The sequence below is a fragment of the Mixophyes fleayi genome, chromosome 6, assembly GCF_038048845.1.
Source record: "Mixophyes fleayi isolate aMixFle1 chromosome 6, aMixFle1.hap1, whole genome shotgun sequence".
In the NCBI taxonomy this organism is placed as follows: Eukaryota; Metazoa; Chordata; class Amphibia; order Anura; family Limnodynastidae; genus Mixophyes; species Mixophyes fleayi.
Genome location: NC_134407.1, coordinates 101,866,572 through 101,888,112, shown reverse-complemented (window position 1 = coordinate 101,888,112; position 21,541 = coordinate 101,866,572). Strand labels below are relative to the sequence as shown.

General features: G+C 41.4%; 1 protein-coding gene across 1 annotated transcript in view; it reads left to right on the top strand.

Annotated features, from left to right (window-relative positions):
* Positions 1-525: 525 nt before the first annotated feature.
* Positions 526-21,541, top strand: part of ZCCHC24 (zinc finger CCHC-type containing 24) — a 138,598-nt gene continuing 117,582 nt past the window's right edge. The window contains exon 1 of the mRNA XM_075217124.1: positions 526-980. Coding sequence (XP_075073225.1) covers positions 741-980 — 240 coding nt within the window. The 5' untranslated portion in view covers positions 526-740. The remainder of the gene's footprint in view (positions 981-21,541) is intronic.

The following is a 21,541-nucleotide window of genomic DNA, read 5'->3' as shown; positions in this document are numbered from 1 at the left end:
TTGTCATATACATAGAAAAAAAAACAGAGGAAAAAAAATATAATAGAATGTATTCATTTTTCAGTTAGGGTCTGAGTAGATTACAGAAATAAATTATATAATCCAGTTAAAGTTTACTATTTTAGTATTGCTATTACAGTTATTGCAATGCTAAGGAAGGTGTTAAGCTTACTTTAAATCAGTACCTTTCAGCTGTGTGGTAATAAACAAATCGCCACTGGATTATGAATTGCAAACACTGATAAATGTGTTACGAAATCGTCAGCAGAGAGCTCAATTTAAAAAACATTAGTGGGGTGTTATTCTTTTTTTCAGTGGCAGTGACTGGGTTAAAGGGTACCCGTTTTGTACAACTGATAAAGTATATTTCATGGTCATTGAACACAGGATTCCTAGAACAGTGGGCTGAGACATTAGGCAGCCGATTGACCTTCCCTGCTGTATATGCAGATGAGCAAAGCAATCTGTCCAATCCCCGCACGATGTGGGCGGGGTAGCCAAGTCACATAACGGATTGCAGAGAAATAAGGGAAAAGTTTAGCAGAGAGAACTTTGCAGCAATGTCATTACTGAGCCTTCTGCCAAATCCCTATAGGAAGGAAAGATAGGGGGGCAGGAAGAAGGGAAGGAGAGGAGGAAGAGGGTGAAGAAAGAGCAGGAGGGAGAAGAAGAGAAAAGTCTGTGATTGCGAGGAGGGGGCCGGAGGCAGCCGGGTTTCTTTCTTGTAACTGGGGGGCAAGATGAGCCTGTTGTCAGCTATAGATACCACTGCTTCAGTATACCAGCCTGCACAGCTCCTCAATTGGGTCTACCTATCCCTGCAAGACACACACCAAGCAAGTGCCTTTGATGCCTTCAGACCGGAGTCCAGTACTGCCTCACACCCCGATCTCAACAGCTACTCAAAGAGCCCCCCAGATCTGAACTCCTCCATCCACTCCAGCTATCTCAACAGCTTCCTACAGCTCCAAAGGACTGAGGTGTGTCCCTCACTTCCCAAAATCCCCCTCTCCCTTCTGTCTGTCAGTAGTACTAGCAGTTGTGTACACTCTTTTACAATCTTTAACTATTCTCTTACAACATCTGCAATATAAACTCATTCGTATCTTACTCTAGCATTGCTGTTCAAAATTGAATACACTTAAAATACTTATTATATGTTATCTGCGAGGAAAGTGTTATATGGTATATTGCTAATTACATCTGTCTCATTTCAATAGTGGTCACATATCATTAGTTATTTTTTTAGTAGTGTTCATTAGCTCTTCCAATACGTCCTACATCACAAGTGTTTTGGTCTTCAGTGATATTGTTGAGTGTGGGCTCCCCGGACTCTTAAACTTGGGAGTGCACTGTGACCACCTCTGCTAAGGCCAGGTACACATCAGTAAGTTGATTTTTCTCCTCAACGTAGTTGTCATTTACTATGATGGCAGCAAATGAAATGTTTATACACGTTTTGTTATACTTCCTTAACTTCAAATTTTGGTGGCCGCGCAAGTGTTTATGTGTCTGTTCACAAAGTGTTTAAAAAGAAAAAAAAATATTTTCTGCCTTGACTAGCAAGTTTTATTTAAGGGCATCTGGCATTGCTCTATGCAGAAAATTCCTTTATTTGCTTTAGATCTGCCTGAGTCCAGAGAAGTGTAAGGATAATATTGTTGACAGTGTGATTAACCCAGTCAGTGCCAAAATACTTGGCTAAACCTAACACACCATTGCTCAGACAGCTGCTCTTGTAGACAAATGGTTACACAAATTTCCCTTTGAGTGATCCCAGACTGTAACATCTAAGGTCTGTAACAAAAAGAAAAAAGGCGATAATTAAATATAAACTGTATCCGAGTGCACCAAAACAAAATTAATAAAAATTTCAGGATTTTTTTCCATAAAAAATTCATATTATTCATAGAAAAAAAACATCCAGACCAGTTTCCAAAACAAAAGTTAGTCCAAAAATCATAATGAGAATTAAAAGTTTCCTACTAATGCACATGTATTATATAACAATTTTGTAGATCTGTTGCTTGTATTATAAAAAAAACAACAATCGGACATATTTACACACACACACACACACACACACATAATTTACACACATATATAACTACATACACATATACCAACACATGTTTTTGTCATTAAGGCATAAATGGAATTGACATAGTTTTTTAAAAAATATAATCCCGTTTTGTACAGCTCACAAAATCATGCTTACTTTGTGTACCTCTTGGCCTGCTTCCCTAGCCCTATTTTCTTAAGCTTCGGCCTACTTCTCGTTGATTTCCACCATCACTTTCACTCATTGTCCCAGTAATAATTTGATTTGCATTACCATGTTACCTGTGTCTGTGTATATATTTTTGTTAATTTTTGTTCTTTCTGTATCATGGCTCCCTGTTTTATGTATGTTATGTATGCCGCTGCGGACACTTTGTGGTGCCTTATAAATTAAAGGTAATAATAATAATAAATGCCTGAAAAAAGTTGAACTGTTAACATTTTATGAGTACAGAAGTGACACTGATAAGCAGTACAGCTGCTTCATCCATCACTCAGTACTGTGTGTTTACTCAGGTTTGGGCCTGCACATCTGAGGTGAGCAAGGACTGTACTAAACATTGGTTCTAACTTGATAAAAAGGCATTACTCTTGAAAATCAAGTGTATTATAACTATCTCAATACTTCACCATGTGTTTAAGTCAGAAACATCTCGCGACCTTATTTAAAATGAAGTTTCTCTGTTTATTTTACTTAGTACAGGCTGATATTTAAAGGTTAAAACGGCACGACCATCTACTGAAAAAAGTTTACTGCTGTGCTCCTCCCCTTACCAGAACCCTGGGGGCTGCTACATGCAGCCATTTTTTTTCTGGGCTCTGTCATACAGAGCCGGCAAGTCAATGCTATTGCCAGTTTAAAATGGCGGCAGAAGGGTGTGTGTGTGAGAGTGTGAGAGGAGGACCAATGCAAACCACAGTCCCCTCCCCTCAGACTTTCGTCCAGGGATTAAGGAGCCCTGGTAAAACAACTGCATCAAGCTGCTCATGGTTAGGAGGAGGAGCGAGTAAGTAACAGTTTTTCAGAAGGTATTAATACAGTTTAACAAAGGGAAAAAGAAAGTATCTTCCTTTACTATAAGTTTCAATAATGTACAACCCCTTAGATTGTAAGCTTGCGAGCAGGGCCTTCTTACCTCTTTGGCTGTATTGCCCACTATTGTCAAGGGCAGGCTGGGCAGGGGGGCATTTGCCCCCCCGGGCCAATCACATAATGGGCTACCTTGGGCTGGGTCGCTGGGCCACTTGCAATTTTTTGCTTTAAAATATGCTGCTGAGTCGAGTCTCTCCCCCCGGGCTGATATTTGCCAGCCCTCCCCTGAATATTGTATATTATTGTGTTTGTTCTTACAGCACTGGGGTCATGCGTTCAATTCCCAACCATGGCCTTATCTGTGTGGAGTTTCTATGTTCTCCCCGTATTTGTGTGGGTTTCCTCCGGGTGCTCTAGTTTCCTCCCACACTCCAAAAACATACTAGTAGGTTAATTGGCTGCTATCAAAATTGACTCTAGTCTCTCTCTCGCTCTCTCTCTCTCTCTGTCTGTCTGTCTGTGTGTGTGTGTGTGTGTGTGTGTTAAAGATTTAGAGTGAGTTCTCTGTACAGCGCTGCGGAATCAGTGGCGCTATATAAATAAATGTTGATGATGATGAGGTGTAAATCACTATGTAATTTGCTGGCATTATATAAATGTTCTAGCTTTTTGTGTTATTCTTATTTAAACAATGTTTAACAGTCATACCCTCAAACAGTCCTGGCAATGAACAATATTCTGACGTAGAGTTAGCCCGGAAAGTTCATGTAACCAAATTAAGGGCAAATGCAAAAACTTTGTGCAGGGGCGCACGCAGGCGGGGATTCTGGTTCGGGGGCTAAACAGTGCCCCTACATAGCGGCACTGTACTGTACAGCAGCCGCGGACGCTTCTTTGACAGCGCCGCGGCTGCTGCACAATACAGTGCCGATGAAATGGAGCTGCAGGTCTCTCTATTTTATTTTTTCGGGGGTAACCCCCCCTTTTAAAATCCTGCGTGCGCCCCTGTTGTGGACTAATGTACAGGTGGACATTTTAACCTTACATTTTTATACAGCAAATACATAAATACTTAATTTCAGTTTACTATCTTTCAACTCTAATACTCATGTATATTTAAGATAATGCCACTAGTTGGAAACAAAACTTTGATTGCTATACAGCAGTATAAATACTTGCATAGCCCTGCAAGTGTTATATGCAACATGAAAATATGTCCAGAGGTTAGGTCACAGTACAGTGACTTAGCTAATAGTTACCGGTATATCTACAGTTAATGCAAATATGCAATTTCATATTTTGACATATATGCATTTATACATATGTTTTAATCAAAGAGTGGTATAAGGGTACTTGTTAAATGCATTATCTGATAGGCAGTTGGGGTTCATTTTGTTTCTAAAGCCGTGGTCAATAGCAGAGCAGCACCCACTGCATTTTGAGCTGGTTTTAATGAAAAACTATCTAAACAAAAGTGAATAGAGCATACACATTGATAACTCCTCTTTAACACAACACATGATGCTGTTAGAATACAAATGACCCTTAACAGTTAAACTATTCAGTATTCCTTAGTGTGCTGGAGAGTGGAGAGTGCACAGAGCTGCCCGTAATGATACAGAGGGGGGATGGTTGGCATTTTATGTGCTAAGGGACTTTTGTACATGGTTTAATGTGGCCTGAACCAATAAAACTCATTCCTCCCACTTTTAACGCCTTCGACTATAGAAGTATTGCAGTTTGTTGGGTAGCCTGACTAGTGTTAGTAGAAATTCGAGAAGCTGTATTAATGGTAATCAAAAGTCACTTAAACTAACATAAAGTAGTATAAACTAAAGTGTTTCTCCAAATGCAACTGTACATGTGCATTGGAAGTGTTCATCTCATGTCAGTATTTAAGTTGCAATTCTTTTTGGCCGAGTGTCCATCAATGTTGCAGAATTAATAGAATTAATGGTCACTATCGAATTAACTTTCATAGTATAAATAGTGCTTACAGAACGGTTTAACTAAATTGAATTACAGAACACAAAATAAAAGCATAGATTATCATTACGGGATTTATAGCATATTATAGGGAATATTATAATTAAGACTAGCTAGAAAAGGAAACTGCATAGGCTTAAACAGCATCTTAAGAGTCAATTAGTTTGCAAAAGGGCCTCTGCTTTATGCATTTTGTATAGATATACTGCAATTGCACAAAGTGATTCTGAAACATGGCTATAGGACAGGTTCACAATAAGCTACAGAATATGAATACCTCCTTACATCCCGAGAGGTGGGATGGGGAAGGGAATGGACAGACAAATGTAGGCATTGTACAGTATGTGCGTGTTCATGCAAACCAGCACAAATGCACATATATACGCCGCTTAGGAGATGTATCTTTTGCACCTGCTAGAAGGCAGGTGCAAATAAAGACTGACTATGATGATGACTGGCACTATTATCTACTCGCTTCTGATTGGATGATTGCGTATTCACGTCTCCAGTTGATAACACTTCCTTCATTGCTCAAGGCTATATTGCGGGATTTAGCGGATATTTGTGTGACTTTATTGCTTTTGCAGGCCATAGTGTATTAGTGTGCATATACGATATATTCACCCACAAATTAAGTTTTAGTCACAATCATTTTAGAAACAGAGATAGTATATATTTAAATTTTTACATTTGTTCAACTTGCATTGCACTGCATTTTTTAACACTTTTTGTTTCACTTCAATGTGTCTCCCTACAATTGTTTGGCTTGCATAAGATAATGTCCTGTTTTGTCAGATGCATATTTAAAAACCCTCAGATTGAAGGCTACAGCAAACCCATCTAAATGCATATAAAATTGATGCAAATGCAATGCATTTTTATTTGTGTTTGAACCTGTGATAAACCATCGATCATCTGCAACTATCAGTGTGTACATTTCCCATGTTTTATCTGTGTTTTCAGTTCAATCCATCATTGGCATCTGAGGCCTCATAACTGTGCATGGAGTAGTGACAATGACAGACCAGATGACTGTGTGTTAAATTAAGAGTTGACCTAACACAGACAAAAATAGAAACAGATTAATAACTGATTGCAATGCAAGCTTCAAAAATACTCTAGGCCAGTGGTTCCCAAACTTTTGCAGTTCGCGGCACCCTTAGAGTCTCCAAATTTTTTCAAGGCACCCCTCCAAAATAATTACTGAACAGTCCTGTTTTAGAGGTAGTTGGGTCAAAAAGTTGTAATAAGTATTTAGGTCACGACAGAAATACTTATTTAGTTGTATGCAAAAATGCCCCCTGCATTCAGGCACACTGCCCCCTCTGCATCCAGGCACACTGCCCCCTCTGCAACCAGGCACACTGCGCTCTCTCATGTTGCCCCCTCTGTTACGCTGGCCCCCTCCTCTGCCCTCTGTCACGCTGGACCCTCCTCTGCCCTCTGTCACGCTGGCCCCTCCTCTGCCATCTCTCTCACGCTGTCCCCCTCCTCTGCCCTCTCTCCCCCTCCTCTGTCCTCCTCCTCTGCCATATGTCCCCTTCCTCTGCCCTCTGCCACCCTCCTCTGCCCTCTGTCCCCCTCCTCTGCCCTCTGTCCCCCTCCTCCTCTGCCATCTGTCCTCCTCCCCTGCTCTCTGTCCCCCTCCTCTGCCCTCCTACTCTGCCCTCTGTCCCCCTCCTCTGTCTTCCTGGTCTGCCCTCTGTCCCCCTCCTCTGCTCTCTGTCCTCCTGGTCTGCCATCTGTCCTCCTCCTCTGCTCTCTGTCCTCCTCCTCTGCCCTCTGTCCCCCTCCTCTGCCCTCTGTCCTCCTCCTCTGCCCTCTGTCCTCCTCCACTGCCATCTGTCCTCCTCCTCTGCTCTCTGTCCTCCTGGTCTGCCATCTGTCCTCCTCCTCTGCTCTCTGTCCTCCTGGTCTGCCATCTGTCCTCCTCCTCTGCTCTCTGTCCTCCTGGTCTGCCCTCTGTCCCCCTCTTCCTCTGCCCTCCTCCTTTGCCATCTGCCCTCCTCCTCCTCTGCCCTCGGTCTGCTCTCTGTCCCCCTCCTCCTCTGCCCTCCTGGTCTGCCCTCTGTCCCCCTCCTCCTCTGCCATCTGTCCTCCTGGTCTGCCCTCTGTCCCCCTCCTCTGCCCTCTGTCCTCCTTCTTTGCCATCTGTCCTCCTCTGCCCTCGGTCTGCCCTCTGTCCCCCTCCTCCTCTGCCATCTGTCCTACTGGTCTGCTCTCTGTCCCCCTCCTCCTCTGCCATCTGTCCTCCTGGTCTGCCCTCTGTCCCCCTCCTCCTCTGCCCTCTGTCCCCCTCCTCCTCTGCCATCTGTCCTCCTGGTCTGCCCTCTGTCCCCCTCCTCCTCTGCCATCTGTCCTCCTGGTCTGCCCTTTGTCCCCCTCCTCCTCTGCCATCTGTCCTCCTGGTCTGCCCTCTGTCCCCCTCCTCCTCTGCCATCTGTCCTCCTGGTCTGCCCTTTGTCCCCCTCCTCCTCTGCCATCTGTCCTCCTGGTCTGCCCTTTGTCCCCCTCCTCCTCTGCCATCTGTCCTCCTCCTCTGCCCTCTGTCCCCCTCCTCCTCTGCCCTCCTCCTTTGCCTCTGTCCTCCTCCTCCTCTGCCCTCGGTGTGCTCTCTGTCCCTCTCCTCCTCAGCCATCTGTGCCCCTCCTCCTCTGCCATCTGTCCTCCTGGTCTGCCCTCTGTCCCCCTCCTCCTCTGCCATCTGTCCTCCTGGTCTGCCCTCTGTCCCCCTCCTCTGCCCTCTGTCCTCCTTCTTTGCCATCTGTCCTCCTCTGCCCTCGGTCTGCCCTCTGTCCCCCTCCTCCTCTGCCATCTGTCCTCCTGGTCTGCCCTCTGTCCCCCTCCTCCTCTGCCATCTGTCCTCCTGGTCTGCCCTCTGTCACCCTCCTCCTCTGCCATCTGTCCTCCTGGTCTGCCCTCTGTCCCCCTCCTCCTCTGCCATCTGTCCTTCTGGTCTGCCCTCTGTCCCCCTCCTCCTCTGCCATCTGTCCTCCTGGTCTGCCCTCTGTCCCCCTCCTCCTCTGCCATCTGTCCTCCTGGTCTGCCCTCTTATCTCCCTCCTCCTCTGCCATCTGTCCTCCTGGTCTGCCCTCTGTCCCCCTTCTCCTCTGCCCTCTGTCCTCCTTCTTTGCCATCTGTCCTCCTCCTCCTCTGCCCTCGGTCTGCCCTCTGTCCCCCTCCTCCTCTGCCCTCTGTCCTCCCTCTTTGCCATCTGTCCTCCTCCTCCTCTGCCCCACGCCAGGCAAAAAAAAGAGAAAGAAAACAGAAACTTACCAATCCGCTCGGCGCCGGGACCCAGCAGCCTCCTCTCTCCCGCAGCTGTCACTGAATGACGTCAGTGACAGCTGCGGGAGAGAGGAGGCTGCTGGGTCCCGGTGCCGTGCGGATTGGTAAGTTTCTGTTTTCTTTCTCTTTTTTTTTGGCTGGCCCGCGGCACCCCAGTGACAGCGCCGCGGCACCCCTGGGAGCCACGGCGCACACTTTGGGAATCGCCGCTCTAGGCTGTAAATGGGGAGGGCTCATATTTAATACAGTGGAATCTCGATTATTCAGGTTCTGATTATTTGTGACCTTAATTACTGTGCACTTTCTGGTGCCTCATTTTTAGGAATTTTTGGACAGTTTTTTTTTTTTAAACCTTTTGGGCTGCTTTGATATTGTAGCTCTGTGCTGCTCACTGTTAACATGGTAATGGAGGTTCCACTGTATGCCTGTACACATTGATCAATAATATGTTTAAATTATTCAATTTATTTGTCGAAACCTCTATTTTTCTACATCATTGCAATAAATCTGATTGTTTATAAATCAGTGCATTTGTATAAAAAACTCAAACATAAATTAAACCTACTATTGGAATTTATTGTGTGTATATATATATATAGATATTGACTGGAGATTCATGAAAGACTGCTTTACACTTTAGTGTTGCCCAGTGTTAGTGGTGTGCCAGTTGAAGTACCAGCTTCAGGTCTCTTTGCCCTTTTCCCAAAAGCTGTCAGCTGTGCATCCAGTTTTGTGATCTATCCCATATCAGCTGTGAGATCTCTACACAGACAAGTTGAAAAATACTGATTTCTGGTACGCATACATCTGCACAAGTGTGTCCTGGTTTATGTGGGTTTCACTTATAGAACATGGAAATATCACAAGTCCTGTTACTATAAGACAATAAGCTGCCACCATATGTCTGGTACACTTATACCCTCATAATTGGGTATACTACAGTTTTTTGTGGTGTCCTCTACACTGTTTTTTTTTTTTGGTTTCCTCTACACTGGTGTTTTTGGTCCTATTGTGGATTCCTGTGTGATTCCAATAATATATCAATATACTACACTATTGTGTGCCTCCTCCTCCATTTCTCTTTTATAGGTTGTTTCCATGCTACACCGCTTGGTAAAGAGGATTGGCAGCCACCTGCACATGGGGAGTGTGTATTAAGAAGAAAATATAGACTTTTCTTGGACTATTGGTGTTTTGCTACAAGCGCCATTTTTTGTATTCTTGTTGTTTGAATATATATATATATATATATATATATATATATATATATATATGTGCATTACACATTTTGGGCTTCATTTAGAGTCGGACGCAATAGTAGGAGTGCCGCAACTTGGTAGGGTATTACGAGTTGCAGGCAACCCCAGTTGCGTCACACTCGTAATACCTTGCCAAGCTGCAACCAGTTCCTGCAGCTAGCTTACTACTTGCACCACCTAATTCCTGACGCACTTTTTCAGTGTTGTTTGACTGAACTAGATATTGTGGGTAGACACCCATAGTATCTGATTTATTCACAGTCACACCTACATAATTCCGTGTTTCACCCTTTCCTTCGTACTGAGACGCAAGCTGTTGCAATGTACACTTGCGTCTGAATGCAGATGGAAATGCAGAGAACTGTTGCTTCAGTAAGCAGTAAGTTTCCTGCAGTTCCATCTCCGTATGCCCCATCAGTGGAAATGCAGGATGCAGGATGCGCCTGAAATGGACTTTGTGTCCGATTCTAAATGAGGTCCTTTATATCTAAAATAGCTGGTGTCTATATATAAAAGAGGAACTCCCATACTTTATTTTAGATCATATCCCACAGTTAATACATTTTTTGAATTACTGAATTTATTATATTTTTGCTTCCTGCTAGTAAAAAAAATAAGCATATATTAAAGTTTCTAACCAATCTATTTGAGACCTGGAAATTTTGGCTCACAATAGAAATTGTAACATTTGTGTACTCAAAACAACCTACATGCCTAACAATAAAGGTGAATTCAACTGTCCTCGATGTTCTAAGGAACATCACGGCTGCGCATTTTTTCCGTTTATACGGTAAAAATATCCGCTCATTTTTACTAGCTCTTCTATGGGGCACAAGCAAAAATTCTGGATATTTCTGTGGAAAAAAAAATCCACGCGAGGGGTCTCGCGGCCACTCCGATGACATGTCGCACAGATTTTTTTAGATGTAGCACCCCTTTCCCTAGAACACCGAAAGGGGTGGTAAAATATTCTCTCTCGCTTCAGTGCCTCCACCCGAGTCTTCTGCACTGTATGGTGGGATGTGGACTGTGACTGAATCCACCATTGCTTGACTCGTGAACCCCTTTGTACCCAACCACACTAACCCTCTAAATAATAATGTACCGCACACTGTGATTGCAAACAATCAACTGGGTGTTTATTTTGGGGAAAATAAATGGGAGAGGCGGATTTAAATATGGGGAAATTATAAATGGGACAACGGGTAAGATATTAATCAAAAACAACAGTGAAGTAGTAACTAAGCGACTAGATGTCCACCACACATACATTCACTGGCGCCCCAAACTCTCCCACAACGCACCCACACACAGTTTAAAAATATAAATCAATAATAATTACAATCCTGACAATATTAAATAGTTTATGTGTTTAACTAATTAACGTTGGTGCACTTGTTGAAACATTGGTAACTTTCATTATATCTCGGACAGGTAACATAGTCTCTGATATTTGTGCAGCATTAATAGTGTCACAGTGTTTGGTGTATTTTTTTCTTATCTCTCTCCTTTGATGATGAGGGTCTTAGCCACTGTTGGGTCATGGACTAACTGCAAGCCTGATCTTGCTAGCTGTCACTCAATGCTCACACGCTATGCTGTGTAATTTCCCTCAGGCTGCTTAGGCGACTTAATATTCTTTTTTCTGCAGTGATCCAGCTACAAGACCTCTCTCTGCAAATCTACACCCAGCTTCTTTTTGCATAGCTTGGATACACCTCTCTTCCTCTATAAACTCGGTTGTTTTGGTAGACTCTGCTTAATACACACATCTCACTCCTTCTCTTGTTGCTGTGACACTACTCACACTCCCAGCACCTCTTCCTGTCAACTTTCTCCTTCCTGTCTCTCTCTCATCTCCTCACAGACTCTCTGCTGTGGCTGACCTCTGCTTCACCCTGTTTCCATAGCAACGTCAGTGTGACAGGATGGACCGCCTATGCCACCCTGTCTGTTGTCACTGGGGACCGGCTGGGCTTACTTTGCCACCGTCCCCTTTTTGTATTCCAAATACACCCCTCCTGTTGCAATAGGAGGAGCCTGCTGCCACCACTAGGCTCCTACTCAGGCACCTAGAACCGCTTCCTTCTGGGTAACTCTCGCTGCTAGGGTAACCCCTTGCTGGTACTCCTGGGTTGGTATACCTGACCTCTTGCCTTCAGATCAGGGTTGCTGTAGATGGTTCCCCCCTGGCCTATCACAATGGCCAGAGCTGCAGTTAGCAGGCAAAGCATTAGCACTGGAATTCAGGGTTGCTGTAGATGGTTCCCCCCTGGCCTATCACAATGGCCAGAGCTGCAGTTAGCGGGCAAAGCGTTGGCACTGGAATGCTGGGTCCACCTCAGATCAACCGGAGAACGGATTAGCTTTGGGTCTAATCTGTAGGTCACAAGAATTTACAGCAGGGTAAGTAGTCGTCAAAGTGGGTTCTTGAAGCAAAAGATTGTTTGTTAGCTCAAGTAGTCCTAACAAGGACAGTTCACACTCCAGTCTGTGGTACTAGTGATCTTTTCAGAAGTATAGATGGTACAAGAATGATACGTTACATGCTCAAAAAACTCACTTTTTATACAGTTCTGACATACGAGCTCTAGTTATAGTCTTCCTAGTATAGTTCTAGGGGATTCGAGTACTTTTGCGCTTTTTTCGGAATCAAAAACAAGGCAAAACGTCACTGTTACGTTGTCGGATCTCACAAGTTTTGGAATCCATAAATACCGCCCTCCACGGCGATCTAGTGCCATTTGAAAGAGAGACACAGAAAGGGTAGCACACTGTGTAGAGCAGTTGGTCAGCCAGGTAGATAGGATTAAAAGAGGAGGGGGTAGCCATGTTCAAGAAAGTCTACAGTGACATTCAAGAGAGCTCCATTGGTAATTCTCATTGCAGAAAAATACAAATACTTGTGCTGTCAGGGTTGGTGTAATTCTTCAGTCAAATTCTACTGTGTTATATAGGTAACACACAAAAAGGAGAGCTCCATTGGTAATTCTCATTGCAGAAAAATACAAATACTAGTGCTGCCAGGGTTGGTGTAATTCTGCAGTCAAATTCTACTGTGTTGTATAGGTAACACAAAGAAGACAGCTGCGTTTCTAAGTGTCATTGCTGAAATACAAATAATGGGCCTTGCAGGCTTTTCTTCTGAATTTTCAGTCAAAGTGTACGGTGTTATCAAAATGGATTCACAGCAGTACACAGAAGAGCAGGAGCACCAAGCAGCTGCTGCCACCAGTCATGATGATAGTAATTCCTGTACGTCATCTGGTAAAGCCTATGTAAAAGTACATAGTGTTTTTAAGTCAGGAAAACAAAAATGTAAAAAAACACCTTTTACCTTGGTCAAGAAAAAAAGAGCTGTAATCCAGGCAAAGTTATCTGCAGAAAAAAATAAAATTCCCAACATGCCATTCTACACACGCAGTGACAAAGAAAGAATGAGGCCTTAGCCTTTCTCTATGAGTGAGAGTTCTGCAACTATTACTGAGGCATCTTCTTGTAAGGTCAGTTATGACCAAGCAAGACCTTGTCTTTCAGACTCCAAAAGTGGTGCCCAAATACTTTTACATGTAAAAGCCGAACTGGAAGAAAACAGTAAGGCATTAGAGGAAAATATATGTTCAGATTCAGAAATGGCACAAATCCCTGAGGAGAGTCCATCCATGAGTGCTATGTGTAGTCCTGACCTGTCTGATGGTGTACCCATAAAGAAGGCCCCTTTCAGCATTTCTGCAGATGTGTGCATGAACAGCCCAAGTGTAGCCAGTGATACACCAATTGAGGATGCCACTTTGGAATTGCAACAGGATGAGCGGGATATTTGTGCAGCCGACGAGGGCGCTAATGAGTATGTTGAGGCTTAGGATGATGACAACAACATCTTGCCTCGGTAGAGTTAATTAACAGCACTGTTACTTTAGGTTCCTTAAGACCATTGTTACCTTGTTTTGTGGGGGGACAAACCAAGCACTTTAGCCACAAGGAGTGGCACTTTTGTGGCTGAAGTGCTTGATTTGTTAAAGTGTGCATGTCCTTTTTAAGATCCAACTTTTCTTTTCTGCCACTGCTGTGTGCCAATATGTCCTAGATGTGCTAGGAACTGCCGTGTGTTTGAGTCATTGCTCTGTCACTTAGCATCAAGCCAGGTCGCTGCAGTCTTTGTTTGAAAGTGTATAAAAATAATATTGTGACCTGTGAGGTGATCAAAATTGACTGCAAATAACTTGAAATTAGTGTTATTGAGGTTGATAATAATGTAGGATCAAAAAAAAGAGCAAAATTATGTGATTTTTAGCATATTCTAGCAATTTTTCTAAAAAAAATACAGAACCAAAACCAAAACACACAAGGACGGTTTTGCCAAAACCAAAACATGAAGCTAATCCAGATCCAAAACCAAGACCACTTCACGGGGGTCAGTGAGAAGCTCTACAAATAAGTTATTTATAAATGATTCAGACACAGTCAGCGCTTGGCTGCTTAGTATAAGCTTGCCTGGTTACATAGAATTGAATATCCCCCTAAGTCTATCAAAACCTTACAGGTCAATATCCGCAAATGACCAACTGACCACACAAACAGGGTTCAGATATCTAGGGAATGATCTGGCCATTAATGCCGAATGTCTGGCTCCTGGCTCTTGTCCAGTTAGGACAGTGACTGTCGATTGGCTTTTGGACTTGGTGCAGGATCGAAGCATGATTGCCTATGTTTATAGTCCAATTTATTTTTCTAAAACATAGTAGTCTGCACTCTTACTTACTCCTGCTGTCCTTAGGCCTTATACTCATTGGTGTTTGAAAATGCTAGTTCAAACACATATGAAACAACATGTTAAATGAAAATGGGTTTGACATCCATGGAGTGATCTCCAATCACTTTCTGAATTTAAGTAAAAACACTAGTAAAAAAACGCATGTTAAATAATTGAATGGAGTGGTTGGAAAATCGCAACACACCTGAGCACAAGTAAAAACGCAGGTGGATAATATGACACTGAAAACAATGGCTTATATTGTCAGATATATTTACATGTATTATACTATTAAAAAAAGGTATTAAAAAAATGCATGCATTTTAACACAAGTGGGTATGCAAGTTTACTTTCTACAATAGAATAAGCCAGACTGCCAAAGTTATTGTTTTTTGTTGTTTTTAACTTCATTTTCAATTTTGCAGCTTTCTGCAATGCAGCTAATCTCAGAGCTGCAGAAAAGCTGTCACGTTAAAATTGTGTCTTTTAATAATAGAATCAGATATAAGTCAAAAATTAAAAACATTGTCTGCAGATCATCTTACCATTTTGGAAATATGAATTTACCAATATAAAAAAGGGGTTAAGGGGTCATCTGTGTAGGATTTTGTACATCACATTCTTTTACAGATGAAAGCTGCTCCAGAGGAGGACATTGCTTAAGATGTTGGATGTGCCTTTTGGTGTTCATAGAATGTATTATGTAGAATAATATGTGCTCTTCATGTAAACATAAACAAAATAATCAAATTTTTAGAAAAAACAAAACCCTTCTCTAAAGTCACACCCAGTTTAACAGCTGTGACTGACAACTTTGTTTTTGCAAAGTTTCTAAAAAGTAACTAAGATCTGAGTTTTATTAGCCATGTCCAGTCTTTCTTCTTGTCCTTTACTTTGGGGTTTTTAGCTCTGGCTGTGCATCCTTTAGGAATGTGGTTATTTTTATGAGTCACTTAGTGGCAATGACATTATATGGTGATATCACTTCCTCTACTTGGCAGTCTCTGGCCCATTTATTTTATTTATGCACTAATGTTCTTGATGTCTATACAGATCAAGGGTGCTAGAAATATCCCCTTTAAGAATGTTATTATCATATTATGTGCAGAGCTTTTAGTTGCCTTTTATTCCACAAACCCCTAATTCTGTCCTTTATCTATTGACTCTCCAAACCTCAACTAGAATCTGTACTACCTAATGCAGGCCACACACTATGCTATATTTGCCAGATAACGCAGTGTGTTTGACTCAAAATGGCCACAGTTTTCAGCGATAATCTTATCAAAGTCAATTGGATCATTAGCGGGCATGCTAGTAGGTCTGGTCATAAGATGACTCCTAGCCTCCTGTGTATGCGGTCATTTCCTCACCACACTAACAGCCTGCAGGAATGCCAAAAGTCATGTGTAACGTGGCCAAACTGGACATTAATCTCTCGCACAGAGCTGCAGCATCCACCTATGTGTGTCCTGCTGTACTGATGAGAATTAAAAGATCTATACAGCCATCTTCAAACTGGGAGAATGGACATTTGCTTGTATCCATGCATCAATAAATTGGTTGCTTTGGTGGTGTAGTGTGCATTAAGTCAAGTATAAAGTTGGTGGCTGTTTGCATGTCTCTATTTATTGATGCAGGTTTTTTCCCTCTATATACCAAAAATGAACAGAATCCTTGGGGGACGCTAAATCACTCAGAAATGATAGCAGCAGCAGTTGCTCTAAGAGCACTACTATTCCCTAATTATCAATAAAAGTAAATATAAATATATTGATAAAACCTTGTGAGTGAGATTTTATTTCTATATTGCTCACTGGGTTTTTATCACATTTGGCCTGAATCATTAAGGATCTTAATTTAAACTTCTTATTTCAATCTCCTGGACAAAACCATGTTACAATGCAAGGGGTGCAAATTAGTATTCTGTTTTGCACATAAGTTAAATACTGACTGTTTTTTCATGTAGCACACAAATACTTGATAGCTTATTTGTACACTGAAATTTAAAGTTGATATTTGTGTGCTACATGAAAAAACAGTCAGTATCTAACTTATGTGCAAAGCAGAATACTAATTTGCACCCCTTGCATTGTAACATGGTTTTGTCCAGGAGACTGAAATAAGAAGTTTCTTAAGTTAAGATCCTTAATGAATTAGCCCCTTGTCTTTATTTGTATTGTTGTGTATGAAATATGTATGCATTTGTGAATGCCTTCTGAAGATGCCAATACACATAGAGGACAGGGCCATCTTTTCCATTGGGCACGATGGGCAGGTGCCCGGGGGCCGCATGGGCAAGGGGGCCCCATAGGCAGGGCTCTTTATTAGAATAAATAATCCTGCAAAATAAAAAACCTGCAAAAAAACCTTCAAGGGTCACTGAGCAAGTACATCTCTCTCTCTCTCTCTCTCTCTCTCTCTCTCTCTCTCTATATATATATATATATATATATATAGATAGATAGATAGATAGATATAGTTATAGTATGGAGGGGCCCCGTGCACTGCTTTGCCCGGGGGCCCATATTGTTGTTAAGATGGCCCTGATAGAGGACCTTATGAAATGCACTGGTTATGTATTGCTAAACACCTTGATTTCACACCAGAGCACCTAGATGTTTCTCTAATAGCACATTAAGGTGCATTCCTTCTCTCCGATCTTGGGCGATTCTATAAAAGTGCATCTATGCAGAAGTGTAAACATCAATGTTAAACATGGCTGTTTTATATTGCTCTGCCTAGCCTCATCACTGGCTTAAACTAATCATGATAGTGAGAGGAGTTTTTTTGTGTGTAAAACATTTTACTACACTGATCAGAGTGCACCTAGAAATAGACTTTTCAGATTTCAGTGCAACATACAGGTTTAAAAGGAGTCTTTTCAAATGTACAGGGTGAGAACCAAAGCTCTGATTGGATGCGTCATTCAAGTTGTTTTTCTGAGTGAAAATTACCATGTACCCCTCCGCAGAGCACGAATGACTCCAAAAATGTGCCCCACCCCCACTTTATCTTGTTTCAATCATTTCCTTGCGCTACATAAAATGTTGTTTTTGCATTGCTCCGCAAACGTAGGAGCACAAGTTTACCTACTCTGTACTTTCCAAGGAATGTTCTCACTCTTCCCAACCTCTCCCTTCAGCAAATGTCGCCAGTTTGCTCCATAAACCTTAGTACATTGCTTGAAAAGTGCACTTGCTTAAGTCAAGGTGCTTCTGAGCTGTGCTTCAACCTTTTGGCTCTTTATAAATGACCTCTAGTGATTTAGATGGCTCATTTTTTAATTTTCTAACATTGTTGCTTGTGCGCGACGAAATGAACCACTAATAACTGTGAACTGTCAGAGTGTGTGCGGTCATCCATCGATCCCACTAACTGGTCCCCATGTATCTTAGGTTTGATCACTTAGCCAGCAGGGGACCTCACTACTAACAGCAGCACTATTTTTTTAGAGTAATTAGAATACAATTTACAGTGCATTACATGCAAAGGTACTACTGGTTCACAGGGCAATACCAACAAAATATTGCAAAATCCATATCCAATACACTCTGCTCAACTGTGAAGTCGCCAGTCATCGGGTTAAAGTTGCCGTTATAAACTCATGGCCGATGCTAAAAAGCAATGATTTCAGCAGGATTCACTTTTCGTCTCCTGACCGTATTTTGAACTAAAATGTCTTGCCATATGAGCGTATCAACAAAAGCAAAATAGTAGTATTTACACATGTAAAAAAAAAAAAGTCTAATGAGAGTATAGATGCACTCACTACCATAATCAAATGACATTGACAAATGCAATATTTGAAAAAAACAACCTATACCTTCAAGAGATGTTTAATATTTTTTTGAAGAGTGGTTTCCAGTTTTGATCATATAATTTAATGTAAACAAAGAAATATAGAACAAGGGACAAATTTGATTGCTGTTTTTAATGTCGAGAGGGTTTTTTCCTCATTGGGGTACAAATGAAATGGGATGTTTGTCTGCTAATTGAGGACTGTTTTGTGTAATCCTCAATCTTCATATAAATTTGTCTCTAGGAGCCTTTATGCTAATCTAGTGATGTACCACAGGACTATAGAATGTACAGTTTCACATTTAATTGACTGATGGGACTTGTTAGTACCAGTCAATTTTTTTATTAGTTTCAGCAGTTTTATAAAATAGATAAACAAGGTGAGTACAGAAAATAAAAAGGGGAGAGGAATGCAATAAAGATCACATATGATTGTATAACAAGATCATTAACAACAGATTGGCGAATTGTAACAATTATAAATCTAAACAATCATATAGTGGAAATAAAAATAACTGGTAGTTCAACGTGTCTCATCATGTGAGTGGTTAGGGAAAGAGGGGGAGAGTATGGGAAGGGGGTGTAAGAATGGGGATAAGGGTAGGCTGGGTAGATGTTACTTATGAGATTTAAGATTCAATGGAGGGGTATTCAATTGTCAGCAAGCTTTTTTTTGTTGACCGCGTTAAGTCTTTTTTACGCTGTTTTTTTTTAATCATTTTCGAGCAGGTTACCTTTAGCCGCAATTCAATTTCATTTTTAACGCTACTTTTTTTTCATGAAACAGTCCTCTCGCGCTCCAGTAGAAGGTCTGAAAGTATAGGTGTGCGAGAGGCAGCCGCATTAAAAGCTATTAAATTGTTTTTTAACGCGATGGGTGAAACAGGAAAATATGCTGTCTTATCTCGCACCTCCTTGGGGTGTGTTAAAAATAAAAATCCTCTGAAAAGTATGTGCAATCATGTAATAATGTGGAAAAAAAGTTCACTAATGCCTAACTTGTGTAGGTAAAAAATGAAATAAAAAAAATAATAATAAAATCACTAATTAATTATATTTATGTATGTTTTTGGTACAAATATGAATGTAGTATGTGTTTTGACATGGTATAGATGAGTGTATGGTAAAAAATAGTTAATTTAAAAAATATGCTAAAGACAGTACTGTAATGTAGATATTAACAATGTGTAATGCAATGTAATGTATGGAAATTTATGCAAAACCTTTTTTTTGTTTTATTCATGACCTTCACTCCCCTAAAATCTAGCAAACACAATTTTTAACGCGCGGGGGCAGAGTTCCCTCTTTTTCAATTGAACTGCACAAGTTTTCCTGCGCCAACTCAAAACGGTCACTATTGCTGTCAAAAACCCGCAGAAGATTTTTATTTTTTTTAGGCAGCGGGGAAAAAAAAAAGTCGCGATCAATTGAATACCCCCCAAAATTGTATGGAATTAAATTAATCTGATAGTGGTGGTGGTGTGGCCCTGTAGTGCCACGACTAAGCATATCCAGCGAAACGCGTGTCGGTGTTTCACTGGATACTTTTTGCCTATTGCTTTAATTTTGAATGGAGGTTTTTCCCATGGACTTGTGAATTTGCTCAATTAAGCCCAGAGTTAGTGGAGCAGTGTTGAGGTAGTCAGCAATACACCCCCCATAATTTGATTGAGCCGGGTACTGTTCCTCCACTTGATTAACAACAATAGCCAAACATCATTTAGTTTGGTAGTTTATGATTATCCAGATAGAAAGGCTGTCTGGTTTCGTATCAGGATTTTTCTCCACTACTCTATATACAATTGAAGGAGGCTTATTATAGCGGTTATCCATCCATGGTTCTCCTTTATTATATATAGCTAGGCATGCATCCAGTTAGTTTTAATTATACATTGGTTTTAAATTTTGATATTTTATATATCTCGCTGTTTTAGTGGACTAAATAAAAGTTATATTTTAAGTTATTTCTGAACCCACTCTCTGAATTGGTGACATCTTAGCGAGCTTCAGTGCACCTCATTATTTCTTTCGTTTTCTCTCTCAGTTTTTCAGTATATAATATAACGAGAGGTGCACCCCAATTAGTTGGATATCACAGGTTGTTTCCTATTTTTTATTTATATATTGGGTTGATGCTCGGCACTGGTGCGATCGAAATACTTTTTCTACTCTCCTCTATCTAGCTCATCCTAATGTGCTCAGAGTACCAGTAAATTTTAATAACATTACTGCAAAGCCGTGTTACTTTAGAGGTTCATGGGCATGTTTGTTTGGATCTAGTTGCGGACACAAAGCAAAATTAAATGAGTGGATAAGAAGAGAAGGCGGAAGCGGCATGTACAGGGGTATATAATAATAATAAGATGGTGAATGAAAAATGGAAATGAGAGGAAAACAGAATGAGAAAGAGAGTGAGAAGAAATGGGGAAATGAAAACCAGGCAGAATATGAGAGTACAGAAGAATCCCGGAGAATGCTGCTAGCTGCCGGCCTCTTTCCTGTACAATGAGCGCCTTTGGAAAACTAAGAAACAGAAAACAGCTGTTTGTGTAGGCCAGCTGTTTCCCTGTGCAAACTCCCTTTGTGCCCTGAAACATGTTAGAATATAAGCCTCATCTGTAAGGGAACAAAAGCACAGAGTGTGTCCAGTGTCAGTTCAGGAGAACTCATAGCTCTGAACAATTTGTTCTTGCAAATTTGGAGTTTAACTATTTCACTCCTAATTTTAACAGCTGCACTAATATATGATCAAGTTGTAGTTGTTATATGCAAATATTTACATATCTGTTCACGCATTGATTTGTAGGAAATGCAGTTGTACCTTCCAGCAGGTGTTAGGTATATCCCTATGTGAGCTCACAAGAGTATGATAACATGAGTTTCCTTAAATTTGGCATTTAATGCCACCCCAAGGAGACAGCAATATACTGAAATATTACTGGCTTTTTACTAGCACTCATTGTGGTTGCTACTTCAGCTAAAAGACAGTTACTTCAAGACTCCAAGACTCCTGGATTGGAGATGATCTCTATACCTAGCCGCTATTTATCTATTGAAATGACAGCCATTCCTTTGAACCCTAATCCTCCTGTTCTTATTTTTCTTCCAAAATCTATCATTGGCTCTCAAGTCTTTTTTTGGATCTTAATGTATAATAGCAAAGTCTGATCTATGAGACTAATCTTACCAGCACATTGAGCAGGTTAGAGCTAGGTAGTTAGATGTTTTTCTATGCTGCGGATGCTTCTGCTGCCTGGACGGCACTAGGAAGAATTGATTGAATCCTGCAGGAGACTCCTTTGTTGGAGCTCTAGTGCATGAATTGCAGCAAAACAGGCCACACACAAGCATAACATGATCGCG